Source organism: Xenopus laevis, chromosome 9_10S (assembly GCF_017654675.1).
Source record: "Xenopus laevis strain J_2021 chromosome 9_10S, Xenopus_laevis_v10.1, whole genome shotgun sequence".
Taxonomy (NCBI): Eukaryota; Metazoa; Chordata; class Amphibia; order Anura; family Pipidae; genus Xenopus; species Xenopus laevis.
In genome coordinates, this window is record NC_054388.1 from 113,723,400 (window position 1) to 113,740,692 (window position 17,293).

Consider the following 17,293-nt stretch of genomic DNA (forward strand, 5'->3'; position numbering starts at 1 on the left):
TATTGATCAGCCACTGATCAGCCACTTTCATTCACATATTTACAGCACTGCTGTCAGGAGAGGAGCCCAACTAATTTAAAGGAGACATATAGAATAAATAAAAAAAAAACAAATTTTGTAGGCAATTATAGGTAATATATGGTGTTGCTTTTACATGGTGCTAAACATTAATATTATCTATAAAAATAGCCCCTTTATTGGAGCTCCCTATAGATGTTCTCTGGTCCCTGTCTGTGTTTCACATGAGGGGTGGGTGTGTCCTAACTGTCCCTGCCAGAAGCACAGTAGGAGGGGGACAGCCAATCACAGCCCTGCAGTCACACAAGCACAGACAGGCTTCAGTTCCCTATCAGGTCCTGCTAGCTGCTGATTGGTTCCTGTCCTACAGTGCAGTGAGCTGAGTGCACAGCCTGGGAATTCAGGGAGCAGCAAGTGGAAGAGAAGGGAGGGATTATTAGGGTTTTTGCAGAAATATTCAGTAAATCAACCTGAAACACTACTTTAAGCACAATTCTTCTATATCTAAATGAGTATAATGCACTGGTACATTCTTATTTTTTACACAAAATGTCTCCTTTAACTAGGACAGAGCTAATAAATGACACAGCTTTAAACCTTATATAACATACATTGGGTTACTGACAGAGGGTCATTTAATAGAGACGCTGCCCCTTTAATATGTGCCCAAATAAAACCACAAGCAGAGGGGAAAGCGATGTTCTTTATTGATTCAGTTTCCTGGCACTTACAGAAAAGGAAAGAAAACAGAACCAAACCATGAAAAATTGACAGTCGGATCAAATTGACAGTCAGACTGTCTGTCCTCTTTCTCCTGCCTACCCTACTGACCATTGCTCTGGTGCAATTAGTCTAATCAGGGGTGATCCTGGCCCCTCCGCAGCCTGAGGCAGCAGCAGTTGCTGCTGCCCGACCCCGAAATTCGCTCTTAAAGTACCAGTACCAGCAGCATTTTTGCTGCCCCTCGTACCTAGTGGGGCGCTGCTGCCTGAGGCGACAGCCTCAACTCGCCTCATTGGCGAAGGACCCCTGAGTCTAATTAGTGCAATTATCTGATTGGTTACTATGAGTTACTGGACTCATGCAAACCCAGGTCTTTCCCCCCTGACCTGATTTACCCAGTGTGCATTGCTTCTATGTATAAATTGCACTCGGGGTTCAATTCCTGGGTGTGACCTCGGAGGAAACAATGTGGCCATGGATGGGCTGGAGATACACAAGTAGCAGCTTTAAATAGGGCACCACTACCTGGCAGCACCCATAGCCTTGGAACTGAATAAATAATGTTGCAATGAAGAGGACTGAGGAGCTTACACTCTAATCTTACTACGGTGTCCCATGATAAGTACTGTGCAATCTATAGATCCTGGCTCTGTATAATTAAAGGGGTTCTCCACCTTTAAGTTAACTTTTATTATGATAAAGAATGGCTGATTCTTAGCATCTTTTCAATTGGTCTTTATTCTTTTCCCTTATAGTTTTTTTTTATTATTTGCCTTTTCCTTCTAACTCTACAATTTTATTCTAACTTTGTATCACTCATCTTTTTATTCACCCCTCTCCTATTCATATTCTGGCCTCTCATGCAATCCCTGGTTGCTAGGGCAATTTGGACCCTAGCAACAGATACCTGCTAAAATTCCAAAACTGGAGAGATGCTGAACAAAAAGCTAATTAAATACATTTATAATAATAATTTTAAAAACACAGTAAATAAAAAGTGAAGACCAGTTGCTAATTGTCTCAGAATATCAAGCTCTATGTTATACTAAAAGTTCATGTTAAGGTGAATAACCCCTTTAATGCTGTGTAATATAATAGTGCTAAGTATCTCCCTCTTTTGTATATTACTGATGAGTATCTATAAACATGTTCTGTATAATGGGACTGAGTATCTATACCTGATAATGATCTCCCCTCTCTGTATAATGGGACTGAGTATCTATACCCTGATAATGATCTCCCCTCTCTGTATAATGGGACTGAGTATCTATACCTGATAATGATCTCTCCTCTCTGTATAATGGAACTGAGTATCTATACCTGATAATGATCTCCCCTCTCTGTATAATGGGACTGAGTATCTATACCTGATAATGATCTCTCCTCTCTGTATAATGGGACTGAGTATCTATACCCTGATAATGATCTCCCCTCTCTGTATAATGGGACTGAGTATCTATACCTGATAATGATCTCCCCTCTCTGTATAATGGGACTGAGTATCTATACCTGATAATGATCTCCCCTCTCTGTATAATGGGACTGAGTATCTATACCTGATAATGATCTCCCCTCTCTGTATAATGGGACTGAGTATCTATACCTGATAATGATCTCCCCTCTCTGTATAATGGGACTGAGTATCTATACCTGATAATGATCTCCCCTCACTGTATAATGGGACTGAGTATCTATACCCTGATAATGATCTCCCCTCTCTGTATAATGGGACTGAGTATCTATACCTGATAATGATCTCCCCTCTCTGTATAATGGGACTGAGTATCTATACCTGATAATGATCTCTCCCTCTCTGTATAATGAGACTGAGTATCTATACCTGATAATGATCTCTCCCTCTCTGTATAATGGGACTGAGTATCTATACCTGATAATGATCTCTCCCTCTCTGTATAATGGGACTGAGTATCTATACACTTATACTGATCTCTGCTCTCTGTATAATGGTACAGGTATGGGACCTGTTATCCAGAATGCTCGGGACCTGAGACTTTACGGATAACGGATCTTTCTGATATTTGGATCTTTATATCTTATGTCTACTAGAAAATCATGTAAACATTAAATAAATCTCCAATAAGGATTAATTACATCTTAGTTGGGATGAAGTACAAGCTACTGTTTTATTATTACAGAGAAAAGGGAAATCATTAAAAAAAAAAAAAAGATTTGGATAAAACCGCCTTTCCATAATTCGGAGCATTCTGGATAATGGGTATCTGGATAACGGATCCCATACCTGTACTGAGTATCTATACACTGATACTTACTACTGATCTGTATATGGGGTGAGTATTTACAAACTGATAGGGATCTTATGTAAAGTAATATATTTGCAGTAAAGTATTCGCACGACTATCATTCTTTAACCAATCAGAGCATTGCATCATTGACTTAATATTTACATAATAGAGTTTTTTTGCAGAGTGAAACCAAATATCATTCTAAGCAACTTCCCAATATCCAGAAATTAAAAATGCTGAGTTATGTGTAAATGTAGCAATTTATAGCATTATCTCTCATCCTTCCTTCCACTGCTTGTTCTGACTACTGAAACATTTCGTCAGTTCATTGTAATCAGCTCTACAGTTCCCACAATGCCTTGCATTCCCTGAAAAGAAGTTGCAGAAGCATGCAAAGCATTGTGGGAACTGGAGTCTTGCCTGGAGAGGAGCTGCTTTCTACTACATTGTTTCTGTAGTAAGTCAAGCAGTGAAGAAAATAAGAGAGCCAACCACGGCAGCAAGTGGAATATAAATGAAAACATTGGAATTCATGGCGAGCAGCCTGCAGCCCTCCAGCTGTCAATGGACTGTATCTCCCAGCACAGTGGCTGTTGGGGGCGGTGCTGGAAGTTACAGTATATGCAGGTATCATACATTTCTATAATATATAGCTTGTACCTTTGCCTATTAGGGGCAATATACTTTATAGTGGCAATGGGTACATCTACACTAAGAGTACACAGTCATGCTGCATATCTACAAAATATACAATCTCTTGACAAACTTTATATCTGCAATTATGATATGTTAATAAGAAGTCTAATTAAAGAAACAAGTCCGCTCTTTGCTAATTGACATTATTGAGACATAACGCTGGGAGGATTCTTGGGTCAAACACTTCCTGCCCATATCGGGTCATACTTGTTCCCACATCAGGAACATTGAGGCACAATGTGTTTTCCCAGGGATAACATAGGATTTGTTGGTCAATTTATACTTATCCGATCATCGCTTCATACATCAGCCCTAAATTGCTTTGTCTTTATTGCCCACCAAGTTTTGTTCCACAGGAGGGAGTGGGAACTGTTCTTCTTTTGCCTCCACTTCCCCATTGAGTTTTATCTCCAGCTTTGCATCCTTTGGTACCTTCTGCTCCTCCTGAACCACAAGGTTCTCTGCTTTCTCTTTCATCTCCTCACCACCCACCTTCTTGGTTGTCCCAGCCTCTGCTTCTACAATCTCTATTCCTGAATCCCCCTTCTTCTCCCCAATGACAAAAGTGGTCATCTCCTGCTCATCTCCCAACAGTGGTACAGCCATGCCATTGACCAGCCCATCGGCACCCACTGTCACCTCCCCTCCGGCAAGTTCAGGCACCTGCCCTGCCCATACATCTTTGCTGTCTCCTTTTTTTACTCGCTTGCTGAAGTTCTGAGATCTGCTTCTCCTCTTTTTCCTCAAGACAAGGATCACAATGACAGCAAGTATCAGTAGGAGAAGGCAAATCAGTACGACATATAAAAACAGTCTGGACGTATTGTTAGAATTATCTTTCTTAGGGGTAGGAGTTTTATGCTCATTACTGCCCGAGTGTGTGCCTGTGGCTTTATAATTAGTTTCCGTTATATTGGATTCAGGGGAAGAAGTAAGAAGACCATCACGGCTGGTCTTAAGTCCTGTATCACCAGATACACCATGAATCTTGGTTACGTTATATAAGGTGGTCAATTTCTTGGACACAGTGGGCTCAGTAGTGTAGCCAGTCGGTTCTATATCAATAACTGCTCTTTTATCATCCCCAGTAGAAATGGATGTCAGGAGCCCTGTGCTCACATGGGTGGTGGTTTCCATTTCATTAGCAGAGGTCATAACGGTGTCCTTTTGAGTAGTGCCATTTTCAGCAGGAAGCGAAACAAAATCGTTGCCCTCAATGGAAGGAGTCGCCTGGCTATCATTCTTTTCCTGGACTGGTTCAGCAAGCTTATTTATTTGGGTAGACATAGACTCTGGATCTATGAGGGCTTGTGCTATTGGGATTTGCTTAAATACATTGGCATGACTGATCTCTGGTTGCTTTGGGGTGTCAGTCACAGTTCCAGTGGTTGTATCAGGCACTTTTAGGTGCTGGACCTCTGTGACTATTTTGCTATCAGAGGAGGGACTTGTGTTATCAGGCTCAAACAGAGTGGAGGGAGAAGTTGCCAAAGTGAGTGCTCCCCAAAGCCAAAAACTCTGGCATAGGACAATACACCAAATTCTTTGCTTTCCCATGCTTCTTGCCTTTAAGGCTGGTTTCCTCTCCTTCTGTCTGTCACTGAGACGTTTCTCACACAGGAGTCTGTAAAAAAAAAAAAAAAAAAGGAAGAAATGGCATAAGAAATGCTCAGCCACCAATTCAAGATAAAGGGAGCAACCTCAGATAATAGGAAGCCAGTGTGACAACTTGCTGCTGAGAACCCAATATCTTGATGCCATGTGCCTGAGAACCCAATATCTTTGTGCCTTGTGCCTGAGAACCCAATATGTTCATGCCATGTGCCTGAGAACCCAATGCCCTTGTGCCTGAGAACCCAATATGTTCATGCCATGTGCCTGAGAACCCAATGCCTTTGTGCCTGAATACCCAATGTGTTCATGCCAGGTGCCTGAGAACCCAATGCCTTTGTGCCTGAATACCCAATGTGTTCATGCCAGGTGCCTGAGAACCCAATGCCTTTGTGCCTTGTGCCTGAAATGCAATGTCTTCATGCCATATGGCTAAGAACCCAAAATCTTCATGCCATGTGCCTGAGAACCCAATGTCTTCATGCCATGTGCCTGAGAACCCGAAGCCTTTGTGCCATGTGCCTGAGAACCCAATGTCTTTATGCCATATGCCTGAGAACCCAAAGCCTTTGTGCCATGTGCCTGAGAACCCAATGTCTTCATGCCATGTGCCTGAGAACCCGAAGCCTTTGTGCCATGTGCCTGAGAACCCAATGTCTTTATGCCATATGCCTGAGAACCCAAAGCCTTTGTGCCATGTGCCTGAGAATCCAATGTCTTCATGCCATGTGCCTGAGAATCCAATGTCTTCATGCCATGTGCCTGAGAACCCAATGCCTTTGTGCCATATGCCTGAGAACCCAATGCCTTTGTGCAATATGCCTGAAAACCCAATGTCTTCATGCTTTGTGCCTGAGAACCCAATGCCTTCACGCCATGTGCCTGAGAACCCAAAGCCTTTTTGCCATGTGCCTGAGAACCCAATGTCTTCATGCCATGTGCCTAAGAACCCAATGCCTTTGTGCCATATGCCTGAGAATCCAATGTCTTCATGCCATATGCCTGAGAACCCAATGTCTTCATGCCATGTGCCTGAGAACCCAATGTCTTCATGCCATATGCCTGAGAACCCAATGTCTTCATGCCTTGTGCCTGAAAACCTAATTCCTTCATACCATGTGCCTGAGAATCCAATGTCTTCATGCCATGTGCCTGAGAACCCAATGCCTTTGTGCCATATGCCTGAGAACCCAATGTCTTCATGCTTTGTGCCTGAGAACCCAATGTCTCCATGCCATGTGCCTGAGAACCCAATGTCTTCATGCCATGTGCCTGAGAACCCAAAGCCTTTGTGCCATGTGCCTGAGAACCCAATGTCATTATGACATGTGCCCGAGAACCCAATGTCTAACTGCCATGTGCCTAAGAACCCAATGCCTTTGTGCCATATGCCTGAGAACCCAATGTCTTCATGCCATGTGCCTGAGAACCCAATGTCTTCATGCCATGTGCCTGAGAACCCAATGTCTTCATGCCTTGTGCCTGAAAACCTAATTCCTTCATGCCATGTGCCTGAGAACCCAATGCCTTTGTGCAAACACCCTGACTGTACCTGGGGCTTGTACCAATGAATTTCAGATGAGGATCAGTTTGGTACTGTCAGTGGGCAGCATGGCACTGCTACTGATATGCATGTGTAGTAAGCACGGCACTACCACTAAGGTCAGTAGTTAGGGATTAAAGTGTTACTAGTATGTCATGGGGGTGCAGGGAAATGCCAATAAGGTCACTATAGAGAGGAGAATGGTGCTGCCACTGAGTTATGTATAAGTGTAAATTGGTTTTGTCTCAGTGTCGGTTCTGTGCCCCCCTCAGAGTTTCCAATCCTATCAATAAATGAAAAGAAACTTTACCTTGGATTCTTTTGGCTGTTTCTCTCTGTTACTGAGAGCCTTGAGGTGACTTGCCAGTGACGGCGGATGGGTTGGTCTCCCCTTCGCACAATGTGGCTTTTACAGGAAGAAAGAAAGAAGAAATCTGTTAGTGAAGGTGGAGGAAGAGGGCGGGCAATGGTTTTTTAGGCTAGTGAAGGAAACTGAACACTGCCCATCCCCAAGCTCACATTTATATCATCAAAGGGGTCGGACAACCAGAAACCAGTGTTTTCTATAATTCTCTTCTATATCCTTCTCCATAGCCATCACCATCTCTTCCCCATAACCATCTCCATATGCTTCTCCATATCCTTTTCCATAATCTTTTCCATCTTCTTCTCCATATTCCTTTCCATTTCTTCTCCATCTCCTTCTCCAAATCCTTCTATATCTCCATCTCTATAGGGCTGAGGAATGTAATCAAGGGTGCAGTTCTGTATGGATGCAGTTCTGTATGGGTGCAGTTCTGTATGGGTGCAGTTATGTATGGGTGCAGTACTGCATGGGTGCAGTTCTGTATGGGTGCAGTTCTGTATGGGTGCAGTTCTGTATGGGTGCAGCTCTGTATGGGTGCAGTTCTGTATGGATTAGCAGCATCTTCTGAAGTCAGAAAATATATAGCATTTAAAAAAATGCAAGCCTTGAAAAAATATTAATCTATGAAACTGCCACCCTGCTGACACCTTTGATATACAGACACCTCAATTCATAAGGGGTTGCCAACCCCTATAGCCTTCTTGCTGATGCCACCTATAGACCTGAGTGGGAGCAGCACTATGCTCAGGAATTCTGGGACAGGCGTGGCTTGTGTGACATCACTTCACTGCCATATTCCTATTGGCAGGCTTTTCCTTCTCTGTATCGGACAATTGCGCGGTCATGTGATCCTATTCAATGGATTTGTTTTTCTGTGTCAGGGTTAAACTCTACTTTCTCAGTAGTCCACTATGTGTTATATGTAGAGTGAAAATCTTCACTCAACCACCTCCATATTTATTGGACTCTCACCCAAGGAATCATGGGACATGCCAATGACTCCCTGTGCCGAACTATGTCACCAGAATAAGGCTCAAAGTCAAAGAGGGTCCTTTCTATAGTAACACATAAATACATATATACACAGGAAACATCCAGCCACCCAGCCAGGTACAAACATACCCAGTACTACGTCATACATTGGTTTGTGGTCACTTGTGTTCTTTGGTTCCCATCCTGTGAGCTCAGCAAAACACTGAAATCCATTTAGTTATGAGTTTCCTGTGTAAAGAGAAGGCCCCCAGCACATTTGCCCTACAGATATCTCATCTCTGTGATTCTCTAAATAATATATCCTCTAACATGTTTACTATTGGGGTTTGACTGCAACCTTGTCATTTTATATGGTCACAGAACCCCTCAGTGACTTCTAATATCCTTATCATTTACAGTAGGGGGTACATTATCCCTTATAATACATGAGTGATACTCAGAGTTCCCTGTATAACTCAGCCTGCAGCCTTGTGCCTTTATATGGTCACAGAACAACCCCTCAGTGACTTCTAATATCCTTATCATTTACAGTAGGGGGTACATTATCCCTTATAATACATGAGTGATACTCAGAGTTCCCTGTATAACTCAGCCTGCAGCCTTGTGCCTTTATATGGTCACAGAACAACCCCTCAGTGACTTCTAATATCCTTATCATTTACAGTAGGGGGTACATTATCCCTTATAATACATGAGTGATACTCAGAGTTCCCTGTATAACTCAGCCTGCAGCCTTGTGCCTTTATATGGTCACAGAACAACCCCTCAGTGACTTCTAATATCCTTATCATTTACAGTAGGGGGTACATTATCCCTTATAATACATGAGTGATACTCAGAGTTCCCTGTATAACTCAGCCTGCAGCCTTGTGCCTTTATATGGTCACAGAACAACCCTCAGTGACTTCTAATATCCTTATCATTTACAGTAGGGGGTACATTATCCCTTATAATACATGAGTGATACTCAGAGTTCCCTGTATAACTCAGCCTGCAGCCTTGTGCCTTTATATGGTCACAGAACAACCCCTCAGTGACTTCTAATATCCTTATCATTTACAGTAGGGGGTACATTATCCCTTATAATACATGAGTGATACTCAGAGTTCCCTGTATAACTCAGCCTGCAGCCTTGTGCCTTTATATGGTCACAGAACAACCCCTCAGTGACTTCTAATATCCTTATCATTTACAGTAGGGGGTACATTATCCCTTATAATACATGAGTGATACTCAGAGTTCCCTGTATAACTCAGCCTGCAGCCTTGTGCCTTTATATGGTCACAGAACAACCCCTCAGTGACTTCTAATATCCTTATCATTTACAGTAGGGGGTACATTATCCCTTATAATACATGAGTGATACTCAGAGTTCCCAGTATAACTCAGCCTGCAGTACTGTGTGTGTATAATGTAATATAAAGCCACAATTAGTTGCCGCCCGCCTATTGCCCAACTTGCAGTCTCAGTGGCATCAGTACTTATCTTATGAAACACATCCCTTCCTGCCACCTTGAGTGCAAAAAACTTTTTTCAACATTTGTTATTTGTTCCGTAAAATAGTGACCCAAATCCTTTCCTACTTCCTCTAAGGTAAATAATAAATGTTTATTGAGTTGAGTTTATGGCATGGGGACACAGGAGCCAGTTATGTTGATCTTCAAGGCTTAATATTTTATTAATGTGATTTAGACATTTTTTTTTAACTTTAACTGCCAATGGGCTTATCTTCTCCTCCTATTGAGCCAACAGGCAGAGCTTATTGTTCCTGTTCTGCATGCCGGCCATATACAGTTGGTCTTGTTCACTGGGCCAACCTACATTAGAGTCTGGGTATAAGAGGCAGAGTGGGCCATAAACCATAGTGAGGTTTTATCAGATATCTTTGGATTGGTCCAGACTGTCAATCTCTAAAAATGCAGATCCAAGCAAACAGCCTAAGGCATATTTCCGGATGTTCCAGGGTAGGACCAAGCACGTTCACCTTAAGGAACATTTACAAAAGTAACTCACCGATCCCTGATCTGATTTTTACAGATGTTTGTGGAGAAATTGGCCAATTATAGAGGCTCCTGTTTGCCATTCCACACCTCCCCCTAACAATATTACCCACTCAAGATGAAGGTTATGCACAGGGGCGTAACTATAGAGGAAGCAGACCCTGCGGTTGCAGAGGGGCCCAGGAGGGGTAGGGGCCCCACGAGGCCCTAATTCATATACAGTTTCAATAAATATTAGTAAAACAAGTCAACCTCTAGACATTTTGGGGGCCTGAAAAATTATTTGCTGTGGGTTCCAGAAATATTTAGTTACACCAGTGGTTGTGCAGAAAGTCCCACTTTCGTTGCTGTTGGGATGTGTCCATTAGGCCATGTGGCACATTTTCTTTCTACAATTAACTTCTAATTATCTGATTGGCTGCAGATTTGTAATGCCATGTGAAGCACCTAATGCTCTGCTTGGCTATAGGTCAGTATGCCCAATATAAATCCTTAGAATATATTGAATACAGTAATTAATGGCTACATATGAAATGAAGGTCAATTAAAAGCAATGTGGAAGGCACCAAGAATTCATAGCACCCTCTAAAGGAGCACCATCCAAATAGGACATTATACCCAGGTGTCATTTGGCCCAGACAGTGAGAGCTCAGCTCTTTAAACTCTTTTTTCCGTTATAATATCCAAAGCCTAGGAAGGGCTTGGAGGGGAAAGCTTCCAGTATGAAGAGCTCACAATGTAAACCCACGTCTGCTGGAAGGGGCAGGTTGAACTGTTTGAAACACCTTATTGATTATAAAATAAGACAACTTCTGTTTGCCCAAACCAGCAATAGGATAGATCTATCTCAGCCACGTTGTTATCTCTTATCTTTTCAATTAGGCCCTCATCTTCCACATCAATCTACTGCCTGGTTGCTAGTGTCTTTGGCACCCTAGCAACCAGGTAACGGTTTAACGCAGGTCATCGATGGGGGCTACAGTTGCCCCTTCTTATGCGAACCTCTTTGTACACCATCTAGAGAAACAATTTTTTCTCAATAAAGAACCCAACTGTAAATTTATCTATGCATATTACAGATATGTGGACAATATCCTAATCCTTTGGAATGGGACTATCGAACAGCTAGATAATATGCTGAAGGAAGCAAATAAAAGCCACAATACTATCAAGTTCACAGATGAATGGTCCAAATCAGTTATTCATTTTCTTGATATGAAAATCAGTTTAACTGATGGAAAATTACATACTGATTTATATCCGTTGACAAGAATAATTTGTTGCATGCAAAAAGTTTCCATAGCCATAAAGTAAAAAGAGCGATTCCAAAAGGCCAATTTGTATGGGCAAAAAGAATTACTTCAAGGCCGTATAAATTCGGTGAAGCAAAAACTGCCCTGACAAGAAGGGGGTATAGGCCGGAGCTAATAGAAGAGGTGGAACTACTCCCACGGGAGGATTTTATGCCTCAGAAACTAAAGACGGCAAAAGATTAAATTTTGTTTCTACATTTAACCACCATAGTGGGAAGATTGAGCACGTCATTAAGAAATATTGGCACTAAAGCTGATAAACAATTTGGTTATTTATTCACTCAACCACCTATGTTCTGCTACAAAAAAAGGTCAATCAATAAAAGAGATACTTTGAAGCCTAAGTTTGTTGGCAAACCTAAATTTGGGACTTTCCCATGTTTCGGGTGTAATTGTTGCTCATCTATCATAAAGGGCAACAAGATAAATCATCCAACTAAAGGCTATGAGATTGAAATAAAAACATAGGCCACCTGTAATATTACTCATGTAGTATATCTATTGAAAGGCCCATGTGGCCTGGGTTACGCAGGACAAACAAAAAGAGAAATAAAACTCCACATCCAAGAGCATAGGGGGAACATTAGGAACTACAAAAAGAATACACAAACCGATACCCCGGGGTCTAGGCATTTTGTAGAGCATAAACATAACCCCATGCAATTAAATCATTAATTAAATTTGAGAAAATGACTGATTTTTAGCTTGTTATTTAGTTATACTAGCTTCTGTTTTTAGAATGTTTCGTTATGCCTAGGTAGGCACTTTTGTGTGCAGTACTAAGGCGCCATATCAGTGAATCATTCCTTTACTTACAGGTTGAACCTTGGATATATGGCAATAGACTGGAAATGCCTTCTTTTTTTAAAAAAACTGACTAAAGTTGCAGGACTTTACTTATATTTTTTTGACATATTACTCGATATGTCACAACACAGAGACACTTGGGTGAACTTTACGCTGATTTATACCACTTCATTGTCTATATCACTGAATCGTTTAAAGGATCTTATTGCATATTTTATAGAAAGCATTTTTGGATGTATCTTAATTGTGAAACACAAATCTTTTGAACTTTCACCTTGGAACTAAGAGGTGGGATTCAAACAGGATGTGGATAAAAGGTCATTTTGTTTCCATTTATGTTACACTTGATAAAGGGCGTGTGTGGCCCGAAACAAGTTGTGTTTTGTAGTCTACAATAAATCACTTTGTAGCAGTTATTCAGCTTTTGGATTGCTCTCCTCGCACCTTTGCATGTACAGGTAATGGTTTAAATTACAAACCAGAGAGATGCAGAACAGAACATTAATTCAAAAACCACAAAATAGCCAAGAGCAGAGAGGTGGCTATTGGACCCACAGCTGTTTAGGGTCATCAGCTCCAAATATGGTGGGATTTTAAGTCCCACAAGTTGTTTCATTCTAGGGGAGATACAAATTTGATATTAGAATGTATCAGAAAACATTCATATATTAATACACATGAGTGGGTGCTGCTCTATGACTTACACGGTAGTCTTCTTACACTACTATGACTATTCCCATCCTAATGACCATAATGATGGTGTTCTGCTATTATTGCACTATAGGTCTTGGTGCCATGTCTGAAGGTCTGTTGGTGGTGAAATCTGGAGAGAAAGGACATTTGCTTTGCTAGATAAGCCTAAAGTGCCAGCTTGGAGGTCAGTCGGATTTGGATTTGGGGTGAATTCCTATTTGCTGTCCCATAGTTTTGCTTGCAACTATGGCTGAATGGCTGCTATACCAATGGTTTCCTATATCTGTACCCATAAAGAAGAAAACAAATAAAGAGAACATAGTCCATACTTATAAATAGGGTGTATTTAATGCAAGGTGGATATTTATAGTTATTATTCACAAATGCATTTCATCCTTTGGGCTTTTATAGACAGACAGCCTAGTCTGTTCTCTAAGATTTCTCTTATAGGGGTTGGCCTGACCAAGAAGTCTGATGTTCCTAAAGGTGGCCATACACAGGGAGATCTGCTCATTTAACAATGTCACCAAGCAGATCTCTCCCCATATGCCCACATTGAAATGAGCGATATCGGGCTGAGCGATCAGCTTAGAATGGAGGCCATACGGGAGGTTGGATTGCGAGACCGCATCAATGAAAAGATGCAGCCGTGATCCAACTGGATTTTTTACCCTGCCCGATTGGCATCTGGCTGACTTTTGGGACGACTTTCGGGACGCCCGTCGGATGGCCCCACACACAGCCCGTGTATGGGGCCTTTACTGGACCAAGTGTGTTTTCACATAGCAGTGCTCAGGGAGCTTGGTCAGAGACTTTAATCCACAGAGGTAACTGTGTTGGTTAATCCTACTGGTAGAAATGGAGCTTCCAGTCCAACAGTTATGAGTTATATCAGGTCGATTAATAGTCTGTCTGAGCAGAGTGACATTCATGATGGTACTGAAGAGTTCTGGGTTATCTCAGGAAGGATAATGGCTAGTCTGACCTAACAGACTGATGTTTCTTTGTGATGACACCAAAGTTTAGATGTCTGGGTTATCTCAGGCCTGCCCAAGGCGCTTAAGGTTACTGAAGATTAGAGCACACTACCAAAAGGCCTGCCCAGGTATTTCAAACCTCCCGAGTCGTGCTGCGCCCCCAGAATTCTCCAATGTCCTGCATAGTCACCCGTGGCTGTGGGACTGGACCTTCTTCCCATTGTGGAGCACTGGCTGGAACGTCTACTGGGTAGTCAGTTCTTCTGGAGTCTGGAACCCAGAGGAGCTCAGTTTGGCTTAGAGAAAGTGGAGGAGAAGCCCACAGTTCTAATGGCACAGGGGCAGGGATGGTGACCCTTGAGCATTGTGAATTCCTTCGAGCGAGTATGAAGCACAGTGAGAGGGAGAGGACCATGAAGAGACCAGTAAGAAACCCCAATACAAGTACCACCAACAGGCAGTTACTGCAGAGCTGAGGGACCCACTGGGAATTTGTAACTGGAGACACAAGGGGTGCACTGGTGGGAAGTACAGCCATCACAGGAGGCAACCTGGAAGAGACACAAATTGGATTGATACTTGCAAGAAAAGCAACCTTTGGCCCTACAACTGTTCAGAAACTACAAGTTCCAGCATGCTTTTCTTCAGCTAGAAATTCTAGGCTTCACAGTATTGCAACAAGCTGGAGCATGGATTCTGCCCATGACACTAATTGGGTGTATATGCCATGGTGTAGCAGTGTGTGTCTACCTGCCTGCTCTGTATATATGTTATGTTGTAGTTGTGTTTTTGTGTTATGGGGTAGTGGTGTATGTGAGAGAGAGAGGTTGGCTGCTGCCTGTACTGTACTTGTGCTGTGTATATAAGTCTTAGGGTAGCAGTGTATATAAGAGAGGGGACACTGCAGTCTATGCTCTGTATATAAGACATGGGGTAGTAGTGTATAGTTAGGAGACACATATACAGCAGACTAGTTTATATGACACAAGACCCCAACATTGATCCAAATCCTACCGTATGAGCTTGATGCTGACTCGTCGTCCCTCTGGTGCTGTGCCTTTATTTTTTCTTGAGGTGAAGAGGGGAAATTGTGTCATCTTCTCGGTACAAAACCACAGGTTCCTGTCTAACGAACTTCCGCTGACTGCACCCTCGACCAAGTATTTGTACATCAGGGAGTGATTTACACCTCATATGTGCAATACCAATGCTGGGGGGCTTCCAACCCGGGAATCTGTAGGATTGGCACTTTCAGGGTTACCATGAAGATGGAATCTCAACCAGGCCTTTCATGTTCAATATTAAGTATTACCTTGCCATAGTAAACTACAAGAGGTCCTCTGCACTCAACCCATTATCAATATATTTAAGACAGAGACATTTTGTGCTACTGCTACTAAAAAATGCCTTACCCTTTAAACAACACAGGGATTGTTTGTCCATATATTGCAATATATTTAAGCTGGCCAACTACGTCAAAGTCATCCCATATCTGGCCAGTCCTATGCCTTGCCATAGTAGGCTTACACTCAACCCCCACCTTAAGAGAAAATAATGTCATACCAGTGACTCCAGGGTTGACACAAAGCCGTGTAATTCACATGAGAGCCCATAGAAAGGGATACAACACACAGTATCCTTTAGAGGTGAATGGAAAAACTATAATAGAATCAGAGTGAGCGATCGGAATCTGGTGCATTGAAATCACATGGTCGTGCTGATCTATGGGGTGACCTGTGATTTGGCCTGGCCTATGTGTTTCCTCTTACCAGGCAAATAGATATTTGGTGTAAATGTGTTTTTTTTCCTAGTGGCTTTAAATGAATTTGTACATGTAACTGTTATTGAATCACTCTGGCTATTTATATTCTCTGCACTGCTGGTTCTGACCCCTGAAGCAATGTAGAAGAAGGGTTTATTTGCAGGTGTGGAACTCACCAAGGACCTTACATTTAGGTCCTTTTCTCCTAAGAAGTAAAAGGAATTAAATAATAGACCAATTTTCATTTTCCTTTTAATTTAAATTAAGCTTTTTTAAAATTCTTTTTGATTTTCTTGCTATTTGGCCTCATTTTGAGATACATTTTGTGGGAGGGAAGGTGCAGAAGAGGCAGCTATTTCTCTGATGTAGTGCATCTTCTTTTGCCTAACAACATGTTTATTTGTTGTCTCTCTGCCGAGTGCAATTTAGCCAATCCCTTCCAGTACATTAGTTTGGTGGTTTACTTGCTGAGAGTCCCATCCCCAGGCTGAACCACCTCCCAGAGGGGAGAGCCATTTGGCAAAGGACTCTCTACGCCACTTCTCAGCCCAGAAACTCTTCTCTGTATACGTAATGGTTAAAGGGAAAGTATAGCCAAAACTAAAACTTTGTCTAATGCAAGAAACTTTAATCAGCACTTTCATTATTTGTACACGCCAGTTCAGAATGTACAGAAGAACCACAACACATCACCAAATGACTTGTCCGTCTCAAAAACTGTTATTGTTTCTGGCTATAGGTCTTTTATGTTATTCCTCCTGTTTATCAAAATAAGAGACCCACTGCAATGAGAGATCTGCATGGACATCGCTGCCTATTTTTCCCTTTATAGCAGTAGCAATGTACAAACCCAAGAGTGTTGTCTCATACAGAACTGGATCTTTAGATATCCCTACACTTGTCTGCTCCAATGCTGTACAAGGGGAGGCACGTAGACAAAAAGCGTTAAATAAGGGTACAGTAGCGTGGGTAAAGATCTAATCATGACAATGACATGGTGAGTAGTGGGGTCTCATGGTTTGTTGAGTAAAGTGGAAGGCACTGCTGTATTGCCATGCTTGGGACCTTGGTAGTGTTATTGCTTTAAAGGGTTGGTTCACCTTTAAGTAAACTTTTAGTGTGTTGTAGAATGGCAACTTTTCCATTGGTTTTCATTATTTAATTTTGATTAAAGTTTTAGAATTATTTGCCTTTTTCTTCTGACTCTTTCCAGTTTTCAAATGGGCATCATCTAAAAAGCAAATGCTCTGTAAGGCTACACACTTATTATTACTGCTACTTTTTATAGCTCATCTTTCTAGTAAGGTCATCTCCTATTCATATTCCAGTCATTTATTCAAATCAATGCTGCTAGAGTAATTTGGACCCTAGCTACCAGATTGTTTATAATACAAAATAAAAAGCTTAATAACTCCTAAAACCAATTGCAAATTGTCTCTGAATATCCCTCTCTACATCCTACTAAAAGTTAACTCAAAGCTTTCTGCCATTTGCATTGTTTGCCTTTGCAGCCCGCATCTTCCTTT

General features: G+C 41.9%; 1 protein-coding gene across 1 annotated transcript; it reads right to left on the bottom strand.

The window, feature by feature from the left end:
- Positions 1-2,945: 2,945 nt before the first annotated feature.
- spnl.S (spn like [provisional] S homeolog) lies at positions 2,946-7,285 on the bottom strand. The gene is made up of 2 exons (XM_018240774.2): positions 7,166-7,285; positions 2,946-5,325 (listed from the first exon to the last, which is right to left on the bottom strand). The coding sequence occupies exon 2, from the start codon at positions 5,256-5,258 to the stop codon at positions 4,014-4,016; it is 1,245 nt and encodes a 414-aa protein (XP_018096263.1). The 5' UTR covers positions 5,259-5,325; positions 7,166-7,285; the 3' UTR covers positions 2,946-4,013.
- Positions 7,286-17,293: the final 10,008 nt, after the last annotated feature.